We start from the raw sequence: 24194 nt of genomic DNA, 5'->3' as shown, positions 1-24194 counted from the left end.
CGTGTCATTACTGTGGGAGGACATTTTATTCCACGAGAAGACCCAAATGCATCGGACCGGAACCTAATCGGGCATCTACTGCCCTCCACAGGTGTCACTCAATGCCATGCAGTGGGGCGTGATACCTGCGTGGCTGCTGTACAGGTGTTGGCCACCACTCCCTGCATCTGAATATTACCATAGAGAGATGACATCCACACCGCGCTCGGTCCCAAGGGTCGCAATTAACATGGCAAAGAGACCTCTCATTCACACTAATTTACCACGGGGATGCGTCTTGACATTGTGTGTGACTCGTGATAATTCAGTTCTCAGTTTAATACTATGCTATCTAATTAGGCTAACGGAGGTGTATTTGCACAGCTAATTAGATATTAGTTTCGCATAATCTTATGCTAATTGTCAACATAATATCTTAACCGTCACGTAAATGATTTGGGATATCTCCAACATCACCGCTCGAAGTCTTAATTATTCTCTTATATCTGTCGCCGAGGCGTGTGGTTAGTAGGGATAACATTCACAGTATTTGGCTTTAGAGCTTTATTGACATCTTTGAGCACGTTATCAAAAGTGTTGTCACTTAAAAATTAGTGTTCACGATCTACCCAGCAAATTCAGTTTCGAGTGCTGCTGTGGTTAAGGCGCAATTCGCAATCAGAAAGATGGAAGCTCACACCATGATCGGGGTTCAGCTCTGCATTTTATCCCTCCAGGCCCAATAATATGAGTACCTGTGGTGTCACGGCCTCGCAGCAACTCTACAAGCGCCGCGATCCCCCCCCCCAGGCCCCCACACTGAGCACACGCACGGAGTGTGCTGGCGGGGGGTCGCCTGGCACAACGGGTTTTAATCCCAAGGGTCCCCAGGAGGAAAGTCCCACGGTTTCCCTGTGCCAGGGGATTGGCCGACCCTCGCAGGTCAGGTCACATTGCGGTGCTCCTTAGTTGGCTTAATATGTATTGGCGCAAAAACAGGTTCACTGGGCCAGCCGCAATGAGTCATTCACGTCATCGGGAGGGGCTGGGTGGAATATTAAGCGAGAAGGGTAGACCATGAGATCATGGGATCGCAGCGCCACGACCTTCCCCGACCCCCAGACCGAATACACAAGTTGAGATGGAAGCTGATAAGATATTGGAGAAGCGTTCTGCACGCTCACATTGTGTGAAGAGCAGCAGCTGCCGGTGTTGGTTTTACCAATGGTAGCTCCGAGTGGTCAGAACAAGACCAAATAAGCTACACAATCACAGTTGAAGAATATTACTACTACGGGTATGTATACAGTACTTTACCGTTAAATATGTCCATAGTTTAGTGTAGATTAATTGGTTGCAATGGCAGTTCTCATAGAAAAAACGCTGCATTTTAACAAGGTTGCTGCTTGATTTATGCATTGTTTACATTTAAGGTTAATGTGCACTTCTTTCGGATGTGTACAGTCGTCTATTCGTTTTGTTATTGTTGTTTTAGTTTACGTTATTTATTCTACGTGAAATTGCAAAAATATAATTGTGTCAACACTCAAACAAGTGTGCGGCCCAGAGTCGGTGGTAGAAATCCCACGTTCCTATTGGGGGGGGGGCAGTCTTTCTACACAATCACCACTGCTGACGTTCCCAGTGGGGTAGTGAATATCTCGCCTCTCTCATCTCTCTGTCCCTCCTCGTGCCCTTGGTTCCCAATCCTCTCTGTCTGCCCCTCCTCCTCCCCGTGCCCAATCCCGTTGTCTATCCTCCCCCTTGCACCCCTCCACTGGAATAAACTTCCTCGGAACATGAAGCAGTCCCCCTCCTTGACCTCCTTCCGTTCCTCTCTTAAAGCCTCACCTCTTCTCTGTCGCCCATTCCATTCCCTCCCCTCGCCCCTCCACTGCGTCCCATCCCGTTCCTCCCCTCTAGCCCTTGCATTGACCCCACGTGCCCTCTGTCGCGGTCACTCATTCCTCGGCCCTTGTATACCCCTGCTTTTATATATATATAAAATAAAATAAGATAATATACTATCCTCAATGGATGATAGGCTGAGTTGACATCCAACCAGGATTTTAACTTTCTGATTTACAAATTAAGCTCTCTAACCGGTGCCGAGGTAAATACGATCACCATTTGTTCTGAAGAGTTTAATCATTACAGATTGGTTTTAAATATATGCTTTAGTTTGATCATGGCTCCCAATTACACACGGTCCCACGGTCGCGTGCGCTGGGAGCCTAAGCGCCCAGTGTAACCCTTTGGGCTTGGTTCGTATCTGGAAGCCAGCAAGGGTTGGTGTAACCCATACCGGGCTCTGCAGTGTGGCGATGAGATGGCAGTATTCATTTCAGCAGGAAGGGCCCAATGAGCTGTTAGGCTCTATTACATGGGCGTCCTGCGATGATACCGATGGTATACAATTTGTCCGTGAACCTGCCGTTGAAGTGTTACCCCTCGTATGTGTGGATTTTCTCCTTACATTCTTGTCTCTTCCTGCATAAAAAAACACTGCAATGCAGGTCCCTGGTGGAAATCAAGTCTTCAGACTCATTGAGGCTTATCAGGATTAATGACCCGGGTTAGTCTTTGAACTCGCAAATCACTTAATTGGAATAACCAAAAGCGACGTAACCCCGACTGGTGAACCAACCCCCAAGTGTGGGTCGGTGCTGTGAATGCCTCGTGCCGAGCAGGGACAGCTGCCATTCGGGAGTCCCGTCGACCAAAAAACGTTCGCTCCACGATGTTTTGTTCCATCATGAGCAAGATATAAATTCAAGTTTCATTATTATATTATAAACAAATTGACTCAAATGATTTAAATAGACTTTATTACGCAACGACAAGGATGCATTGCACAATGCTACGATAATTGGAAAAGTTATAGATAATCGACTAAACAGGGAGTGCAAGAGTTGTAGTCACAATGTGTTTCATAAAATGTGGACCGGGGACCACAACACAACATTAACCTCGAGGCCGTGTTTGATGTGGCGTTCATTCTGCAAAGATAAATGGGAGGGTGAAAGTATACACACGGCTGATGTAGTAGCTTCATCGCTCTTTATCATAAATGAGTCTCAGTGCTCCCATCTACACAGATTGCTTCCTGCCGACTGCGTTCTTGACCACACAGTAACCGATCTACCACAGGAGGACTGCCTCACTTCTTTCAAGAGCTGTAATATACAGAAAGCACCGAACAAGAAGCTGTAACAGTAAACAAGCAGGAACATTCTGTAAAATGGATTGGCATCAGAATGGATTGGCATCAGAATGGATTGGCATCAGAATGGATTGGTATCAATCCATTTTTGGCTACGTACAGGTGTGAAAGAAGTTCTACATACACAATGTGTCCATGGCCACATTGTGCTGTGATGCACCATAAATAGTCCTGGAGTGGTGACACATTGCCTGCATTCAAGCACTTCGAATGTGGAGTTGATGGATTACACAGATTCATCCATCAGGCGCTGTTCCTCAAAATCCAGCTGTGCTGCAATGTGATCAAGAGATGGCAGTACAGCAAATGATTCTGTGACCCTGTGGTGCAAATGTAGCATGGTTTTTCCCTGGATAACTGGAATTTTTTCTCACATGCAAAACACTGAAATAAAACCATAGCCAAGTGGAAAAGAGGTCGGTGCTGATCTGACACTGCTGAGATCTTGGGTTTAAATCCAGGCAGCTGCCTGCGATTAAAACGACGTTTTGGTAGTGCAGAGAGTTGATCGTCCCAGCCGAGTTAGCAAACAGCACGAACAACAATCACATGACAGTTGGTTCGTAATTTGGCTAAATGATAGCTCTGAGAATTAGATATATCAGTTTGACTGTCATGCAACATGCAACAAACATTACTCAAAGTGCCAGAGGAGGTGGAAACGTTTTGCCCTATTCTGTGTAGAACAGAGGTCACTTTAAGAGATCTCAGAGGTAGCTCTGTGGTGTCTGCTTTCTTGGCCCTTTCCCAACCACGAAGGGTTGCACTGCTCGGCGAGAGATCCGAAAGGGTTCTTTGTTTCTTGACTCGAAGCACATATTGTGGAATTCCCTCCCGTTGGAAATTCGTTTATCCGATTATGTGGATGAAACACATCTTCTGACGTCAGATTATTATATTTAGCCTCTCCTTATTCTTACAAGGCGCCTTGAGACATTTGTGGAAGGTGCCATACAAATACATGTAAATTATTATCATCACAATTGTAAAAACAATACTTATGTTATCAAATAGCCAAATATGGAAATGAAAACCCCTTTTGTGACTTTCCTGAATGTTTTACCGACTTTAGGTTTCTAGAGGGTTTCCCATGTTAATTCAGACGACGCGTGTTGACCGTTAGGATACACGTGCGGATAGGGGAGAGCTACCATGTTTTCCAGATCGAAAAACATACTTTTTTTTATTCTCAGGTTTTTTCGGTAAAGTCACATTAAAATTAATGAAAGTAAAATAAAACAAAACAAAAATAAAATTCACGACGTTTCGGAGGCAACACAAGTCTCCGTCATCAGGTGCGACCGTCACAGCCGAATTAGCTGCATCAAGTGAAGCAATGATTCAAGATGTAATCCCTTATAAGCAAGTTGAAGGGAGGTGGAGAGGGGGGGGAGAGCTTATCAGGCTGTGGTAGCCAATGAATGGAAACGTATCGGGAGGGAGGAGGAGCGGTGATCAAAGACTGCACGCAGTGCTCAACACAATGAATGGAGACGTGTCGGGACGGAGGGCGAGCGGCGATCAAAGACTGCACGCAGTGCTCAACACAATGAATGGAGACGCGCCGGGACGGAGGGCGAGCGGTGATCAAAGACATCACGTAGTGCTCAACACAATGAATGGAAATGTTACGGAGGGCGAGCGGTGATCAAAGAACAATGAAGAGATTACTGTTAAACACTGGATGTTAACACTCGGTGAAGTAAATTAAAATAGTGCCTGTCAGATAAGATGGTCCAAAAAGTGTAATTAAGTCTTTTTTGCGTGGTTAATAACATCTTTCCAGTGATTACTGAGTTTGTACCCATCATCACGGTTGAAATTATGTCTGTGTTTGTATATTTGTATGGCTTCGTGTACAAACCTTTGATGGTAGCCCGGAGGTTTGCAGAGAACCTTGGTCTCGGAAAAGACAATTTCATGAGAGCCCGCCGAGTTGTAGCAATGATCGGCAACGGCCGAAGAATCAGTTCTGCCGTGTTTCAGATCTGACTTGTGCTCGCGGACACGATCAACAACATGACGTTTTGTTTCTCCAATGTAGCAATCACCACAAATGCAACTCAATTTGTAGACTCCAGGATACTGTAAGTCAGGAACGACATCCTTCACAGATGGAATCAGATCACGGATTTTATGCACTGTACTGAATCGGACTTGGATCTTATGTTTGTTTAGAATTTTGGAGATCTTTTTGGTCACGCCTGCTATGTATGGTAACGTGATAGTTTTGGTCGGAGTTTCATGTGGTTGTTTCTATGTGGTGGGAGAGACAGCTTGGCGGATAGTGCGGTCAGAGTATCCGTTCATCCTGAGGGCCCGATGTACATGTCTTAATTCATCAGTCAGGTGGTGTTGGTCAGAAATGCCATGGGCTCTGTGGTATAGCGTTTTGATGAGAGAATTCTTTTGAGATGGGTGGTGGTGGGAATCCGGTTTCAAGTAGGAATTTGTGTGGGTGGCTTTCCTGTAGACAGAATGTCCCAAGGATCCGTCAAGCCTCCTCTTAAACAGAATATCCAAGAATGGTAGTTTACCGTCTTTCTCCACTTCCATGGTGAATCTGATAGATGGGTGTCTAGAATTGATGTGGTCCAAGAAGTGGTTCAATGCTGGGAGGCCATGTGGCCAGATGACGAAAGTGTCATCCACATATCTCTTCCACAGGGAAGGACGCAGGGTGGATGTCTGGATGGCGTCTGATTCAAACTTTTCCATGAACATGTTGGCTATAACTGGTGACAAGGGGGAGCCCATAGGGGTACCCTCATTCTGTTTGTAAGGGATTACATCTTGAATCATTGCTTCACTTGATGCAGCTAATTCGGCTGTGACGGTCCCACCTGATGACGGAGACTTGTGTTGCCTCCGAAACGTCGTGAATTTTATTTTTGTTTTGTTTTATTTTACTTTCATTAATTTTAATGTTTTTACCTACGTGACTTTACCGAAAAAACCTGAGAATATGAATCATTGCAGTCACGAAAGCTTCAAATCTAGAAAGAAATACTTTTTTCCCTTGCATTGTTGAAGCAGACTTTGGGGGTACGTCCCATAACCCAGCAGGTAGGTAGATGTGTGTGTGTTACCATAATTGTGTAACTTTATTGACGCCAAGCGCATGTTTGTGTTGCGTCTTACTCTTCGGAACAGAATTCTATTCCGGAGAATTTGGTAATCGTGAACTCACAACGGTGCCGTTAGCATGCAGGAGGAGGGCGGCTCAGTAGAGGGTGTTGGGCCGGCGCGTTGAGAACCGCGGGCTGTGCTGCTTGCGCAGGACGCGGTGGGGCAGCGGGAAGCGAATCTTGGAGTTCTGTAATCGCACGCACGCACGGGTGGCCTTGAGACGATCCCTCCCATCAGCACAACACAGCACTGTGTTATCCCAGCAGGTGGCACTGTGGTCAAAGGCATGAGCTAAAGTCTCTGATGAGGATCGAGTCAGCCTATCATCCCTGAGGTGTTAAAAGAGATCACTGTTTTAGGAAGTCTGTGATTTTAAAAAAACATCTTCAGGAAAACCTCACGCAGTATCAAGTCTCTTTCCTGAGGCTTCTGTATCGGGATGCTTGGTCAACAGCAGCCCCCACCCGATCGAAAGAATGTCCACCACCGGCTCAGGGCCACCAAGGGAGCCAGAGTACTTGAGTATGGTGACAGCATCATTACTTTGACCAAAGGAGAGGCCAAAGATACGTCCTTGCCATCTGAGCTCAATGATTCATGTTCTGCAGCACCAAGTGATTGTCTCCCTTTTGCTCTCTTTCCTTCTAATTTCCCACAAAGGCATTGCTTAGAACACAATGCTCAAGTTCTTGTGTCCGTGCACACAGTGTACCATACCTGTTAACCCATATGGTTTACCCGTATTCTTGTACAGGGTCCATATCGCGCACAGCCGTTTCAATACGGGAGAAAATGTGTTTTTGTCTATTTGTTTGTGTTTCTCCCGTGTAATGGGACTTTGTAGAATGAACGTTGAGATTTCTAAGGGCACTGGGTGACCAATAAGGTTTAAATTGATCTGTAATAAGGTAGGCAATGATAAGGGGTTTGTCAGTTTAACACGTAGGCTTTCGTGACCAATGTTATTCATAATCAACGATTTTTGGGTTTAGATCGCGTTATTTATAAATGTGTCGTAACCCTCCACCACCCGACACGGCCAATCAGTAAAAATGTGTCACGTTGACAAAAGACAAATAGTTCACTGCTTTAGCCCACCGGTGTGTTGAAGCCACAACATTTACAATTTGAGTACAACGTTTCGCTGGTAATTGCGATTTAAAGGTTTTTATTAACTTCTCAGCGGGTACAAGGAAAACCAAAGAGAGTACTGAAAACCACTCCTTCCCGGGCGCCCCCGTTGGCCCCTTCGAGTCTCCGTCACATCCACGGGCTCCACCCACAGACAATGCAACAAAAAAAAAGCTCGCCGCCATAACACACACCGCCCCGTTCCCCTTATTCACATTCATCACCACCATTCACCCATGCGCTGCTCCATCACATCGCCTTCCCCCGATCAAACACGTACATTCCTCGCCCACACGACTTAGCAGGCCGGCTAAAATGTGCGTGGCCATCCTTCACTATCCCTTCCCTATACCCGCCGGTCCCCTCGCTACCCCACCCCGGGTAGGGGCCACTTCCACTTCACACCTGCGGCCTTGTATCCCAGCCTAACCCGGTCTACTTCCATCACCCTTTCAAGCAACCTCCTCGCCCAGTAGCACACCTCCAACAGTGATATAGGGGACCCATCCAACTCTTTTCTGCGAGCTCCCCACAAGGCCTCCTTTGTCGCGCCTATTATGGCCCACGTTCGATCTCTGTTATCTCCCCGCACCTCCCTTAAGACTCCCCACATAATGTCCCGACTTATCACCCGCGATGGGTAAAACCAGGACAACAGCGGACTGCTCAGTCTCCACACCTCCTGTGCGAAGGGACACTTCACCATGACGTGCACCGCGTCCTCATCTGTGTTGCAGCCCCTCGGGCATTTGGGCGAACGTGCCATTCGGCGAGAAAACATGAAGCCCCTCGTCTCTAATCTATCCCACACCGCCAACCAGGACAGATCTCTCTGTTCTTTTGTGAGCGCCGTTGATGAAGTGTTCCTCCACACTTGACGGTACATAGTCCTCTTTGCGCCCATCACCCCCTCGCAGGCCTCCCCTTCGTTCACTTTGGCCAATACCTCCTGGGAGTTCCACGGTCCCCCTCTCTGACTCAAATTGTACTCTTTTATGTAGTCACCCACCGCCGCATTCAGCCATCCTTGTGGCCAGGCCAAGGGCGTGCCCGCCGGTAATTGGGTCATCCCAAGCCCCCTCAGGAGCCACATCAGGTGATACCTTAAATAACAAGCGGCCTTCCCCCGGGGCTCTTCGGAAACGAATAACCTCAAAGTGTTGCACACAAAAATTGAGGACAGCACACGTGCAATATTTGGGGCACCCTTCCCCCCGTTCTCGACACGTTTACACATCACCACCCTCTTCACTCTATCCATCCCGCCTCCCCAAATGAATTGAAACAACAGCGATTCCAGGATTCTTGCCTCCCTCCTACCTGGCGGGTACACATATGCGAGGTAGTTGAGTGTTGGTAAAACCACCACCCTCACTACCAGAATCCTCCCTTCCATCGTGAGCCGTCTCCCGGCCCACTTGCCTAACTGTCCCTTTACCTGCTTTATCCTCCCGTCCCAGTTTCGTTCCGCCGACCTCTCTCGGCAAAAGGACACTCCCAAGACCTTGACTTCCTCCGTCTTTATCCTCAACTCAGGCGGCCGGCCCTCAAATAGTCTCGGGTCCCCGAAGGCCATCAATTCGCTCTTCCTCGCGTTCACCTTCAAGCCGGAGGCCAGGCCGAAGCGGTTTGTCTCCTCCATGGCCCCCCACACTGATGCCACGTCCCTACAGAGCACGACTACGTCATCCATATATAGCGCCACCTTCCCCTGTTCCTTATTCCCGGGGATGGTCACTCCCTTAATCTCCTCATTGTTTCTCATTGCCTGTGCAAGGGGTTCCATACACATTACAAATAGAACCGCGGACATCGGGCACCCCTGTCTCACCCCTGACTCTACTGGAATTGTCCCCGAGAGCTCCCCATTTATCAGTAGTCTGGTCTTGAGCCCTTGGTAAAGACGCCTCACCCAATCGACCAAGGGTCCCCTCACTCCTATTTTTTCCAACACTGCGAACATATACTCGTGCGAGAGGCGGTCGAAAGCCTTCTCAAGATCCATACTAAGAAGCCCTAGGGGGCATCTCCTCTCTCCTTCTACCTCTATTGCCTCCCTTAATAAAATCAGGGAGTCCGAAATCCTTCTTCCTGGCACCGCACACGTCTGGTCGGGTTCGACAACTCCCTCCACCACCTTCCCCAGGCGCATCGCAGCTATTTTTGCCATAATCTTGTAGTCCGAGTTCAGGAGCGTAACTGGACGCCAGTTTCCCAACTCTCTCCGGTCCCCCTTCTTATACATCAGTGTGATGAGCCCCTCACACATTTCTTCTGGCACCAGTCCACCCTCCAGCATTTCCCTATACATCTGCAGCATGTCCCCTTTCATTAAATCCCAGAATGTAATATAGAATTCTGCTGGAATTCCATCCAGTCCTGGCGTCCTATTCTTATTCTGCCTCCTCACTGCCTCCTCCACTTCCTCCATCTGGATCCTCCCTCCCAGTACCTCTGGGTTCTTAACCTCATGTCTTAGCTCCCCTAGCAGTGCCTCCCTTATTCCCTTATCCGTTCCCTTCCTCCCATACAACTCCCCATAGTACTCCTCCGCTATCTCTATCATACCCTCTGTCGTTGCCTGCCTGCCTCTGACCGGACTCACCAATTCCCTAAGTGTGTTGTCTCCTGCCTTGCATTTCTTAAAGAAGAAACTCGTACATTTCTCTCCCTGTTCCGTTGCCCTGACCCTTGCCCTGTATGCCATTTGTTTGACTCTTTTTTCCAATACCGAGGATAACCTTCCCTTCAATCTCCGTATATCCTCACCCACCAGGAATCCCAGCTCAAGTAACTTGTGCTTCTTCTCGATTCTAGCGTTCCACAGCTGCAGTTCCCTGTTTACACTCCTCCTTCTACTATGTGTCTGGAAGAGGGCCTTTATCCGGCCCTTCACCATGCTCCACCACTCCACCCTCGTGGCAAAGCATTCCTGCAGGGTCGTCCAGTTTTCGTACTTCCTTACAAAGTCTTCCACGACCCTTCTGTCTTCCAACAGGCTTACATTCATTTTCCAGGTTCCCTTCCCCATCTTCAGGCCACCTGGAATACCGAGCTTTGCCTTCACCAAATTGTGATCTGACAAGGGGAAGGGTTCCAGGTCTGCTCCATCCACCTTCACATTGGCAGACACAAAGATGAAATCTATTCGTGATTGCGTTCTACCGCCCTTATCCGACCACGTGTATCCCGGTCTCACCGGGTGTACCTTTCTGAAGGTGTCAGTCATTTTAAAATCCTCTATCAGCTCCTTCAACTTCCTAGAGGAAGGGTCGAGCCTCCTCCTCCCAGCCACCGATAATAGGTCTGCCAGGCACAACGGGCAGTTAAAAATCACCCCCCATTATGACTTGCCGTCTCGTCACGAGTAGGGTCGCTACATTATTCCATAGGTCCACTCTTTCTGTGCACGTCGTGGGGTCGTACACATTTATTAGTCTCAGGTCTGCCTCTCCATAAGACACGTCCACATAATGGAGGCGGCCCAGGATCACCTCTTGGGACCCGACTATCTGTATACCCCTCCTGCCTAGGAGGGTAACCACCCCCGTGCATCGATTTTCATTACTCCCGGACCAAAAGTAGTAGCCATCCCAGCTCTCCAACAGCTCCTCCCGGCACAGGGTGTATGGTAGGTGGCATTCCTGGAGGAAGACCACCTCCCACTTGGTAGCCTGTAGCAGTTGTATTATTGCTCCTCTCCTCCCCTTTCCCTTCAAGCTCCTCACATTTACAGACGCCACGGAAAGTTCCATGTTGGGATGTGTCTCAGTCCGAAGCGGCCTTTTCCGCTCGCCCTCCGTAACCGTCTTCATTCGCCAGTTCCCGCAATTTCATTTTGCCCCTTGTTCTCAAGGGTTTCCCCCTGCGCCGGCTCTCCACCCTTTCCTCCATCCCCTCCCTCGAGGCCTCTGTGTCCAGCGAGGAGTCCGAGGATTCTGTGCTGCCTGAAGGGGCGCTTCTTTTTGGGGCTCTCCGTATCCTCTTTTTCCTTCCGATTGGTCCCTCCCCCATGTCTCGCTACCGCCTTCCTCCTGCTGTCGTTCCCCTTTTCCTTCATCCTCCTCCACCGCCTCCGCCCAGTCTTCCACGGTCGTCTCGGAGATGCTGCCCATGCCGTCGCTCCCCTCCCCCGCCAGCCCCTCTTACTGCTCGCGCGATGTCGATTCTGCTCTTTTTTCATGCCTCTCCCCTTCTCCCCCTTTGTCCGTTGCTGGTGGCTGCTGCTCAGCCACCTCCACGTCCTTCCTTCACCAGTTCCTTATCCGGGTCCAGTTTGGTCCCACACCCTTCCTCATCCCTCGCTCCTCCTACCCTATACGCCCTAACCTTGTTGGCGTACGACTCCGGACAATTTTTGTACAGATGTTCTCGGCTACTACAGAGGTTACATTGTGCCGGAACACTGCATTCTTCTACCTCGTGGTCCAGTGCTTGCATCTATAGCAGACTTTTGTCTTGCACACTGCGGCCAGGTGACCGCTGCCCCCACACCTCCTACACAGTTTAGGTTGTCCGGCATACACAACATATCCCCGGTTGCCTCCTATGTTCAGGGCACTCGGGATGTGTCTCAAGGTCCCTCCCTCTGTTTTCAGCCGCACCCTCCATTGTCTTGCCCCTGTCCATATCCCCACTGAGTCCCTCACCTTTTTACAGCCCGACAGTACCGAGCAGTGCTGTCTTAGCCAGACCTCCACGTCGTGGTCATGTAGGGCTTCATTGTATAGGAAAATAGTCACCACCTTCGTGTCCAGCTCTGATAACAGTTGTAGCTTCATTGATATCAATGGCTTCTCCTCCGCCTTTTCCTCGAAGCGGGTCATAAATCTTTGTAGCAGGGGGCTTGAGTTGAAGATTACATCAAACGCCCTCCCTCCCGGCAGAGTTATCAAACAGTACAAGTCTGTTGGTTCTATTTGTAGCAAGCCCATCATTATTGACCGTACAAAGGATGCTCGGTCGATGGTCACTTCTTCTGCTACCTCGTCCTTCATCATTACTCTGACGCAATTATGTCGTTTGACATGAGGTGGTGTCAGACTCACCCCTGCCCCGCCTCGCCATTTCCCGTCTCGTTCCCGGGGCCTCCCAGCTCCCACTGGTCCAGCGTCCACTGTCGCGTTCTCCCTCCGGGCCTCCCCCTGCCCCAGGGTTTCTGGCGTCTCCCTGGCTTCGTTCCCCACCCTCCGCTCAGGGGCACCCGCCTCTCTGCTTCCGGACGCCATACCTTTTTCTCCTCGGCCTCCCTCACCCACTCCATCAGCACCCACCCTCCCATCCAGTTCCTCCATCCTCTCCTTCTGCCGTGCCTCCGCCGCGTTCCCCTCCATCCGTCTCCGTGCCTCCTCCACGCATCCCCCTGCTGCCAGCGGGTCGGTCTGGTTGCCCCAGTCCCCTCCGGCGGCACAGGTGGTGTCGGTGGCCCTCTGCTTTCGCCACGTCTTCTTCTTGTCTCCTGCAGTCACCGTCTGGCCGACTCTGTCGTCCCTGGCTCCCTCAGCAGTGCAGGTGGCATTCATTTCTCTTTGCGCTCTCCCTGCTTCCTTTTCATCTGCTGCGAGCATAAGCTGGGCGGCTCGGTCATCCCGGTCTCCTTCAGCAACTCGGGTGGCCCTCGTGGTCCTTGACTCTCGCCGTTTCCCCTCTTCGTCTGTTGCGATTTCCGTCTCCATTCTCCAGCAGTCCCCGCTTCTTGGCAGCGTGGTCATCCCTGGCCACACGGTCAGGGCCCTCGCAGGCCTCGGGGCTGGTGGCTAGGTCTCACTTGAGATCCGGACGGGCTGGAAGGATCACCTCGATGCTCCTGGTGTCTCCCCTGGCAAGCCAGGGCAGTTTCCCCCTCATCGGGCAATTCGCCAGAATGGTGAGGCTCTGTTGTGTCTCCCGTTCTTATATAGAGCAGCAGCAGGGTGACGTCATCATTAACTTATTAACTCATCAGGTGCAAAGATTCAAGGGGGGGAGTGATTGTAATTATATACTAGATTAGTAATCAGGCTATTGTTACGATGCGAGTTGTAGATTAGTAATCATTTGGAATGTGTTTTATTGTGATTATGCTACATTAGTAATCAGTTAGTGGTTGTTTCCCTTATAAGGAATTGTAATGTATCTTATTTAATAATACGCTTCCAGGCCGCACTAAGCCTGTAGCTGTCTGAGCGATTAAAGTTATTTCTGTTTCTCTCAATTTCAATCGATTATCTAATTAGTCTTTGCCAGTAGTAACTAGTTTTACACAACACTTCCACGTTGTCAAAATCAATTGAGTGTCCCTGTTGGCATGGATGTTCTGCTACTGCCGACAGTTGTGTTTGTGATAGTTTAATATTTCTCTGGTGTTCTTTTAGTCTTACACTAACGTTACGCCCTGTCTGTCCAATATAGCATCTGCCACATACACAATTAATCCGATATACACCTTCTGTTGATAATTTAGGTAATTCGTCTTTAGTGCACGTTACTAGTTGTTGAATTTTGTGTACTGTACCAAATCTTACTGTAATGTTTTGCTTTTGCAAAACACGGGCTAATTTGTCAGTTACTCCTGAGATAAATGGTATTTTTATTGTTTTAATAATCTGATCGCTTTCAGCAGTGTTGCTTTGCGATCGTGATTTGGCTTTTAGTGCTCTGTTAATTTGAGCATTATTGTAGCCATTCTGTCTTAGTGCTTCTTTAACATGTTTAATCTCTCTCACTAGACTTTCACCATCTGACACTGTTTTAGCCCAAAGTATGAGCGTCTTGATAAGAGAGGATTTCTGAGCTGGGTGATGATGTGAATCTGCATTCAGATAGGCATCCTTAAGGGAAACAACCACTAACTGATTACTAATGTAGCATAATCACAATAAAACACATTCCAAATGATTACTAATCTACAACTCGCATCGTAACAATAGCCTGATTACTAATCTAGTATATAATTACAATCACTCCCCCCCTTGAATCTTTGCACCTGATGAGTTAATGAGTTAATGATGACGTCACCCTGCTGCTGCTGCTCTATATAAGAACGGGAGACAGCAGAGCCTCACCATTCTGGCGAATTGCCCGATGATGCTGGATGCAATTACCAGCGAAACGTCGTACTCAAATTGTAAATGTTGTGGTTTCGCGCTTCAACACACCGGTGGGCTAAAGCAGTGAACTAATTTGTCTTTTGTCAACGGGACACTTTTTTACTGATTGGCCGTGTCGGGTGGTGGAGGGTTACGACACATTTATAAATAACGCGATCTAAACCAAAAAATCGTTGATAATGGATAAGGGGTTTACAGGTACGGTGTACCATTTTCCTTTTCCGTGTCAAGTATATTTAAGAGTGTCTCCACGTTTAATTTAGTTTTGGGATGGTTCTTGTATCCATTGGTGGCCCTAAATGACAATTGACAATTCCACCTTCCTCTTGCAGAGGCCAACTTTTCCACAAAACAACTCTTTCTGCCTTTCCACAACGTGGTACTCATTGCATCACTCCTGGAGGTATGAAAAGCCGTTGTCAGTCCCAGTCAGTATTTGAACTTGGAGCGTTTTGTGCATTATTAACCTTCCGGCACACAAAGTACCCACGACTGCGACCACAGCATTGCTGGGGAGAGGCGTGCAGCTGTAAGGGTGGAGGGCACTCACGTGGAACTGCTTGACGCCCGGGCGCCGACACTTGCTGGCTGTGATCACCTCTACCTTCATGATCTGGATGGAGTGGGCCCGTGCACGGTGCCGGGCTCCCATGTCTCGGTCTGGAGCGGAGAAAGTGGGAACGCGAGATCTGGTGAATTCGCAGTCGTGCGTGCCCACTTCACGGCGGAGAGGAGGCAAAGTACCTCACCTCCCTTCCACTGCACAGCCGAGCCATGCCAAGCCAGCCCGGCGCGGATCAAGAGGAGCCCAGGTTTTTTTCCACTGCAGAAGCCGCGTCGTGCCGCTGACGTCACACGCAGTGAGCGGGTTGAGTCACGTGTGGATGCGACGTACAACAAAAGTTAGATCGGTCAATATGGAGGAGAGCGTTACGAGCCCGCGGTGAGTGAGCGGGGGCTTAGTTACCAACGACTGCACAACCCCCACCATATGAAACTTTATTCATCACTTAATATCTGTGGGCTAAAAACCATCTTGATTGCCATTCGAAGGGCAATGTTCATAAGGGTGAGTCACTTGAGGTGACCGGGTGGCTTGGAGGTCACTGAGCTGCCAACCCAAAGAACCTGGGGTTTGAATCCAAGCAGTAGTACATTTTGATTAAGGAACTGCTTGATATAGTGAATGATCTCAGCCCAGATACCAATGACTGCACGCAAAAATCTAGAACCATAAATATGCTTCTGATCTTAATTTAGCTAAATTCTGCAAATTAAATATCGGTTTTCTGGCAATGGACCAATATTACTCTCCTAAAAGCGTTGTGCTCTACTGTGAGCCAGAGGTTACTCGAATAAATCTTAGAAATAGCTCTGTGATATCCACTTCTGCGGGCCCTTCAACACAAAGGGATACACTGGTCTGTGAAACATCTGCATGACGATAGCACAATCAGGATAATATTTGGGAAAATTTACAGTTGGTGTACTGTACTTCTATGTTCATATATGCTTCACTCCTTCCCTAACCTGCTCCAACCTGCGTGAAGGATGATCAAACACCCCGCATGTCCCACGTAGTGTGTGGATGCCCACAGTCAGCAGTAGATTGACAAAAGGGCTGTGAGATTTCCAAAAGGAAATGTTTTCGTTTCGTCTTATCTTATGTTGTATAGATTTATATAGTGCCTTAATCCAAGGCGATTTACAACAACAATACAATTGTACATAAGATGATAGTGGTCAAAATAAAGAGTGGAGTTATTAAAAGTGGAGGCGTAGTTATGGTGACATTTAGGAGGACCGGTGAGAGTGGTTACAGAGGAGTTGGGGTAGTGATAGGGGTTGGGGTCTTGATTGGGGTGGTGGTAGTGATAGGGGTTGGGGTAGTGATAGGGGTTGGGGTAGTGATAGGGGTTGGGGTAGTGATAGGGGTTGGGGTCTTGATTGGGATGGTGGTAGTGATAGGGGTTGGGGTAGTGATAGGGGTTGGGGTAGTGATAGGGGTTGGGGTAGTGATAGGGGTTGGGGTAGTGATAGGGGTCGGTCTTGATTGGGGTGGTGATAGTGATAGGGGTTGAGGTAGTGATAGGGGTTGGGGTCTTGATTGGGGTTGGGGTAGTGATAGGGGTAGGGATAGTGATAGGGGTTGGGGTAGTGATAGGGGTTGGGGTCTTGATTGGGGTGGTGGTAGTGATAGGGGTTGGGGTAGTGATAGGGGTTGGGGTCTTGATTGGGGTGGTGATAGTGATAGGGGTTGAGGTAGTGATAGGGGTTGGGGTCTTGATTGGGGTTGGGGTAGTGATAGGGGTTGGGGTAGTAATAGGGGTTGGGGTAGTGATAGGGTTTGGGGTCTTGATTGGGGTGGTGGTAGTGATAGGGGTTGGGGTAGTGATAGGGGTTGGGGTAGTGATAGGGGTTGGGGTCTTGATTGGGGTGTTGGTAGTGATAGGGGTTGGGGTAGTGATAGGGGTTGGGGTAGTGATAGGGGTTGGGGTCTTGATTGGGGTGGTGGTAGTGATAGGGGTTGGGGTAGTGATAGGGGTTGGGGTAGTGATAGGGGTTGGGGTAGTGATAGGGGTTGGGGTAGTGATAGGGGTTGGGGTAGTGATAGGGGTTGGGGTCTTGATTGGGGTGATGGTAGTGATAGGGGTTGAGGTAGTGATAGGGGTAGGGGTCTTGATTGGGGTGATGGTAGTGATAGGGGTAGTGATAGGGGTTGGGGTAGTGATAGGGGTTGGGGTCTTGATTGGGGTGATGGTAGTGATAGGGGTTGAGGTAGTGATAGGAGTTTGGGTCTTGATTGGGGTTGGGGTAGTGATAGGGGTTGGGGTAGTGATAGGGGTTGGGGTAGGCCTGGTCATCGCTGGGGGGCAGGGAGTAGCAGCAGCAGGATGATGGGCTTGGGAAAAGAGATGGGGTTTTTTATTGGAGGAACGGAAGCAGTCACGTAGGTAAAACATCAAAATTAATGAAAATAAAATAAAATAAAAACAAAAATCACGACGTTTCGGAGGCAACACAAGTCTCCGTCATCAGGTGGGACCGTCACAGCCGAATTAGCTGCTAATTCGGCTGTGACGGTCCCACCTGATGACGGAGACTTGTGTTGCCTCCGAAACGTCGTGATTTTTATTTTTATTTCATTTTATTTTCATTAATTTTGATGTTTTACCTACGTGACTTTACCGAAAAAACCTAAGAATATGATGCCTTGCAGTCACGAAAGCTTCAAATCTAGAATGAATGAACGGAAGCAGGTTGGTGAAGATGATTATTTTGTGTGTAGTGGGAATTGGTTCCAGTGGAGCGGAGCGACAAGGGAGCAGGAAGGAGAGCATGACTAGGCTGTAGGGCGAGGGAGGTACAGAGAGGGATGGTAGAGACTGGGAGTGTAGCGGACGGGGTGGGACAGAGTACTAAGAGATGAGAGAAGCAAGACCATGGAGGGAATTACAGACGAGAGTGAGAAATGTAAACATGCGGTGATAGTAGATGGCAATCCAGTGGAGTTGGGAAAGTGGAGCATAAGTGTGGGAATTGTGGGGAGTTTATTTCTACTGGACCAGGGAGTGGGCACTGGTGGTCATGAGAAGCGAGGGTGGTACACACAGCAAGCGGTGACGGCGCCAGCGGTGGTGAGGTCTCTGTACTCGCGGTACATGTTGTGGGTTCCGCTGCGGGACTCGTAACGCAGCCAGATGCCAAAGTTCTTGATCCTCTGTGGGAACTTCTCGGAGACCTGGCTCGGGGTACGGAAGCGGCAGAGGCAGAGACTGAGGTCAAGCATTTGTCAATTCGCGTGGATGTTTGTGGTTGGGCTGCACAGCTCTTACAATGTGTTCTCGAGTTGTAACCGGCGTTGTTTGGCACAATGTCCACCGTTTCTGAAGAAGCTCCCAACCGCCTTGGGCGAAATGCCAGACATGATGAACAGCATGCATTAGCGCCAGAAAACTCGTCGCATTTGCCCATTTATTTGTTCATTAATGTTGAGTACTTCACAGATTAAGAACATGTTGCTCTAACGACATTGCTATGTCCTATGACCAAATCCCATCCCCATGGAATATTCCTGATCTCGTCATGTCACGGTAGTTAAGCAGAGCAAAACCTGTACGGTGCTTGGGTGTGCAACCACCATGCATAACAGGTTGATAGAGGCTGTAGGACTACGTGGTGGGCAGCAAAGAGCAGTGCAGCAAAATCCATTGTTGTACTGTACTTCTATGCCCCCACATCTATTCTTCCCGCGTTAACCTATTCATACTTAGTAGCCCAGTGAATTCAGTCAAATAACTTTCACAACCCACACAATGTAGAGAGGCCCTCATCCAGCAATAGATTGCCAAAGGGCTGTTGCTTGTGCTAAATTCAATCGATCAAAGTGTCTGCCTGATGGTGGCCTTGAGCTAGAATGTTACGGGGCCAGTCTTTCCACAGGATGACGACTACTGACTTCCCACAACGTGGTATGTATTTTATAGGTCCATGAGGGTTGATGGGCTGAGTCAACCATGGCGAGGATTCATTATAAATTGATAGCCTGGCTGCATAATAAAGATACGCAAATCATTTATTTAACAGGACGTCCAATTATAATGTTGCATCGCATTTAATTCATGTGGTGGAGGCATTTAATTGCGAGGCTCAAGATAATCGTCATGTAGTAGCAGTGACTAATAGGGGCTTACCTGCGTTAATTCTGAGTATGTTGACACTTGCTGCGATGTCGGTTTGCACCGCTTGGGTGCGATTAACATTTAAATATATCACGTGCGTGCTAATGCAATTACGTGCTGATTAGCGTGTTTATGCTTTTGCGTTTCTGATAAATTTTATTTAACGAAGCCCTGTTCAAACTGATGGTTCATTTAGATGGCGCGAAAGAAAAATCGGATTCAATGACACTGAGTATCACAAGGAAACCCATGAATGACCCGTTTTAATTAAAACTAAGTTAATTGTTCTAATTTGTATTGGTAAAAATAAACGAACAAAACATTTCCTGGACCCATCTATGTACCTTTTAATCCCAGTCCGTTTTTGTGTAATCAAAGTGTGCATGTTATTCTGTCTTTAAGTTGTCACTTGAAGAACAAATACAGTGCGGTACACACTGTCACCCTTTCATTAAAAGCACAGCATTCACCGCATGGCCAAGTAACCATGAACTCCAAAAGAAACCAGATCCACAACATTATAAAATATTCATCACGGGTTAAATTTTGTATCTGTTATCATTGCGTGGAAGATAATCTCTGAATCACGTCACATGACCTGCTTGTGGGGCCAATCCTTCCCTCGCACCTCCAATTATCACAGTTGGCTATATACGCTGCGAATGAAGGTCTACATGTAAACAAGCCACTGGTGGAAAGGGCCACGTCCTCAGTTCAGATGAGCCCCTGACCGGGATTTGAACTTGCAATGTTCCGATCTTGGATGAAGCACTCAAACCACAGTGCTAACCCGCCGGACAATGCACAAGAATGTGTATTTTTATATAAAGTAGGGACTGACAGGGGTTACAGTAATGTGTGTCTCTCTCTGTGCGTGTCTGTCTGTGTGTCTCCGTGTCTGTGTTTTGTCTCTCTCTTAAATTTAGCAATCTTTTGAAGAACGTAATCAACCAGATAGGGTGTTGACTGTAGTGTTAGCCGACTCTCTGTGTTGTATTGCATTATATTTCTAAGTTTACTATGTTTGTTTTATTCATTCTTACCTGATGATGGTTGCTTGTGTTGCAATCGAAACGTCCGGTATTCTATTATTATTTATTTATTTTCTACGTGACTATACCGAAAGAACCAAAGAGTACAGTAAGATGATTCATCATTCTAGTTTGCACAGCAGATGCAAACGCAAGCACAAGCACGGTAGGAGATCACAATTTATAAACCGCCAGATTTTTCCAGATGATTTTGTAGATAATTTTGCTTGAAAACTTTTAACAGTTATTTCTCAAAAGTTATTGGTGCTTCGAATTGGATTTTTGGATGGTGGCCCTGTGCCACCACGTTGATACAAGTGGACATAGTTTAAACATCTATTGGGATAAAGATATACAGGAGACTAACTATTATGTAGGTATTTGTATGTTTATCTGGCACCAATAAAGTAGATCTGGCCAGGTGGCACAGTGGTTAGAGCGTGTGGCTCGCAAACATTTCCACTCTTAGTCGGGGCTGACTCAATCCTTCATCCCTCTGAGGTCGATAAAATTGGTACCACTTTTAGAAATCAAAAGTGGGTAGATTCTATGGACAGATTAACACCCACAAAAAACATTTTGTAATTTTTACCACTGGTTCAAGGCTGTATTTTTATTTGAGTGGAAAACCACTGACTTTCTGAAGATGGCAAGGGTAAAAAGACTTATCCATACTTAATCTATAGCTTCCCCCACACGCATAATATCTTACACCCTGGCGTGGCTAAGAATGTGCTAATCAATTTGCAGCATGTTCAAAATTCGGCTGCTGGGGTGTTAACTGGAACACCTTCTTCACATCATATTACACCCGTTTTGGCCTCCCTGCATTAGCTTCCAGTTTCACATAGAATACAGTTTAAAATCCTACTGTTAACTTACAAAGCAGTGAACCATCTTGCCCCAGCCTACATCATTGACATGCTGCACCCATATGTCCCCTCAAGGTTCCTAAGATCTGGGGATGCAGATCTTCTCTGTATTCCCAGGTCAAGGTTTCAGTTTATTGGGTGACAGCTGTTTCCCGTCTAGTCCCCAGGATATGGAATGTTCTTCCACGAGATATCAGCGATCTCTTTTGAGTCTGTGGACATTTTAAAAATGCGCCTTAAAACCTATTTACATGCTTCCGCTTATTCAATTTTTAGTTATTTTAGTCAATGATTTTTAAAATGTATTTATATACATTTTATGCTGAGTGTCTGCTGCTGCTGTGTCCTGTGCAGCGCTTTAAGATCCTTGATGAAAAGTGCTATATAAATGTAATTATTATTATTATCATGCATCTGAGCTTACATGACGAATTACCCTCTTTGATTGTATTACCACCACGACCTTTGCTCACCGTCCCACAGTACACCATCTCCCCAGACGACTTCTTGAGCTTGCGCAGCACGGACGCAAAGTACCAAAAGCGGGATTTGGCCACCACGTGGTTGGGTGCGAAGATTCGCATGCGGTACAGAGGGGGCCTCGGCTGCTTGGGTGTCGGCACCCGCCTGCCAATCACCTTGAACTCCTTGAGCTGCACGCTCACACACGCAGGTGATTGTCCCTCATTGAGCGTCACAAGCAACACGTGCACTCGGGACCACGACGCTGCCGATGTCATGACGCCATCGCTTCCTTCATTATGCCAGATTTTGGAACTAACCTCGAAGAGCTGCCCTTTTCAATCCCCATCATCCGAGTGCAGGTTTTCCCCTTGGTCGCCAACCTCTGGGTGCCACCAGTGTTTGTCTTGATAACCTCCCCTCATCTTTCCTGCACACATGCTCTACCCATTGCGACCTCCTCATCTCTAATACTTCTGCAATGCTTTCCTCTCAAGTTCTATTCCAGACGACAAATTGCTTATCCTACCCCACCACACGTGACCCGCTGTGATGTACCCATTTCTATTGTCAGCTCTGCTGACTTCATGCTATTTAAATCGTGCCTAAAGACACAACTTATTTCTCAGGTATTTTTTCTACTTTTTGAATACTTTGTTTTCGGGTTGGGCGTCTTCGTGTGTGTCTTGCACAACGCCTCCTTGTGACCTCCGAGTGAAAGGTGCTTCATAGGTGTAAATGATTATTTTTAAAACACGCCTGTTGTTTAAACTGGCGCAGGGAGTTTTAACGAGGAACCTCCGAGCTTGCAAGCCCAGTGTGATAACAATTACACAGTGGCAGCATCCCAAGGAAAATCTAAATATACATGTATGTTATTGAAAAAATCTACATATACATGTATGTTATTGAACGAGGAAAATCTACATATACATGTATGTTATTGAACGAGGAAAATCTACATATACATGTATGTTATTGAAAAAATCTACATATACATGTATGTTATTGAACGAGGAAAATCTACATATACATGTATGTTATTGAACGAGGAAAATCTACATATACATGTATGTTATTGAACGAGGAAAATCTACATATACATGTATGTTATTGAAAAAATCTACATATACATGTATGTTATTGAACGAGGAAAATCTACATATACATGTATGTTATTGAAAAAATCTACATATACATGTATGTTATTGAAAAAATCTACATATACATGTATGTTATTGAACGAGGAAAATCTACATATACATGTATGTTATTGAAAAAATCTACATATACATGTATGTTATTGAAAAAATCTACATATACATGTATGTTATTGAAAAAATCTACATATACATGTATGTTATTGAACGATCAGTACTATCCACTTTCTGCCCACTCAGATCGGCGTGTGGTCGCGCTCCTGGTGAAAATTCCACAATCCTTTGGTGGGGGCCACTCTTGCCATTGAATATACCCACTGTTGGATGAACAGTGCAATAGTCGTGAGCATAAGCTATTTCCTTTGTGGTCATTCTTATAAAAATAGGTTATGTTAATAGTGAACTACGGTTGGTAGAACAAATGAATGTGATGAATGAACGGTGCTGGTTGGACCAACATCATTCGTGCCTGGCCAACTTTGTCTCACTATTTCTCGTATTACCGGCATTCTGCACACAGCACCTTGGGGAAGTTCGTACGTCGATCAAACAGCGGCTCGTGTTGGTATTGTGCACGGCCAAGAATCGACGCCTCACACCACTTCACTTAAAATGCGTCCATCTCATCATATCTCAGAAGCTAAGCAGCGTTAAGCCTGGTTAGCGCTTGGATGGGTGATAACCTTGGATACAAAAAGGTATTGTGGGCATTGTGGGCAGTAGAGGGCAGCGCAGTTTCCTCTACTCCCCCCACTTGTATCCAACCCGCACGAACCAGTGTGGTGAAGTATGGTCAATATATCCCACATATGATACATGGCCCGCACTCAGCAGTGGATGGACACATTGACTGTGCACGTACATGGCCAGGAATACAACCTGGGCTAGACAAGACGTTTTAAAATGTATTGGTACGGCACAGTAATGCATTCATGAGTGTCTAAATGCACACGCATGTTTTATGCATGTCTTTAGAGTAACCCACCTTGCGCTCTTTCCGCTGCGATGGGCCAAACAGCATTGAAAACAGCAAGCAGTGATTAGCAAGCACGATGCATGCAGCAGCAGCAGCAGCCTTGCCGTGCATTCATTGCCCTGCTCACTCACTCGCACGTCTGCATGGAACACTGAAGAACACTCAGAAAGCCAAGTGACGTTTGCTACCACAAGCAGACTTGCTTCACACACAGTATAATATTTTGCGTCGTCAATACATACAGCATTGTTTCTATGCAAACACACCTGTAGTGAATTATACTGTGCTGTACATACAGTGCTTGTTTATGTACAAACACCTCTGGTGTACTGTACAGATATGTGTAATGAATTGGAAAGTGCAGTACTGTATAACGCATCTAAGAACTGTACAACCCGATTTAAAGGCCTCGGTGCAAATCACCTGCAATGTGCCCAGGCTTGGCAGATCTCAGAAGCTCA

The 24194-nt window shown here is 47.2% G+C and overlaps 1 protein-coding gene across 1 annotated transcript; it reads right to left on the bottom strand.

Moving 5' to 3' along the window:
• Positions 1–2790: 2790 nt before the first annotated feature.
• LOC144729493 (large ribosomal subunit protein eL20-like) lies at positions 2791–23931 on the bottom strand. The gene is made up of 6 exons (XM_078609828.1): positions 23743–23931; positions 21609–21788; positions 18163–18292; positions 15101–15210; positions 6393–6518; positions 2791–2978 (listed from the first exon to the last, which is right to left on the bottom strand). The coding sequence occupies exons 1-5, from the start codon at positions 23842–23844 to the stop codon at positions 6426–6428; spliced, it is 615 nt and encodes a 204-aa protein (XP_078465954.1). The 5' UTR covers positions 23845–23931; the 3' UTR covers positions 2791–2978; positions 6393–6425.
• Between the last annotated feature and the right edge of the window lie 263 nt (positions 23932–24194).

The sequence above is a fragment of the Lampetra planeri genome, chromosome 32, assembly GCF_965212315.1.
Source record: "Lampetra planeri chromosome 32, kcLamPlan1.2.h2, whole genome shotgun sequence".
Taxonomy (NCBI): domain Eukaryota; kingdom Metazoa; phylum Chordata; class Hyperoartia; order Petromyzontiformes; family Petromyzontidae; genus Lampetra; species Lampetra planeri.
This window is presented reverse-complemented; position numbering and strand designations above follow the sequence as displayed.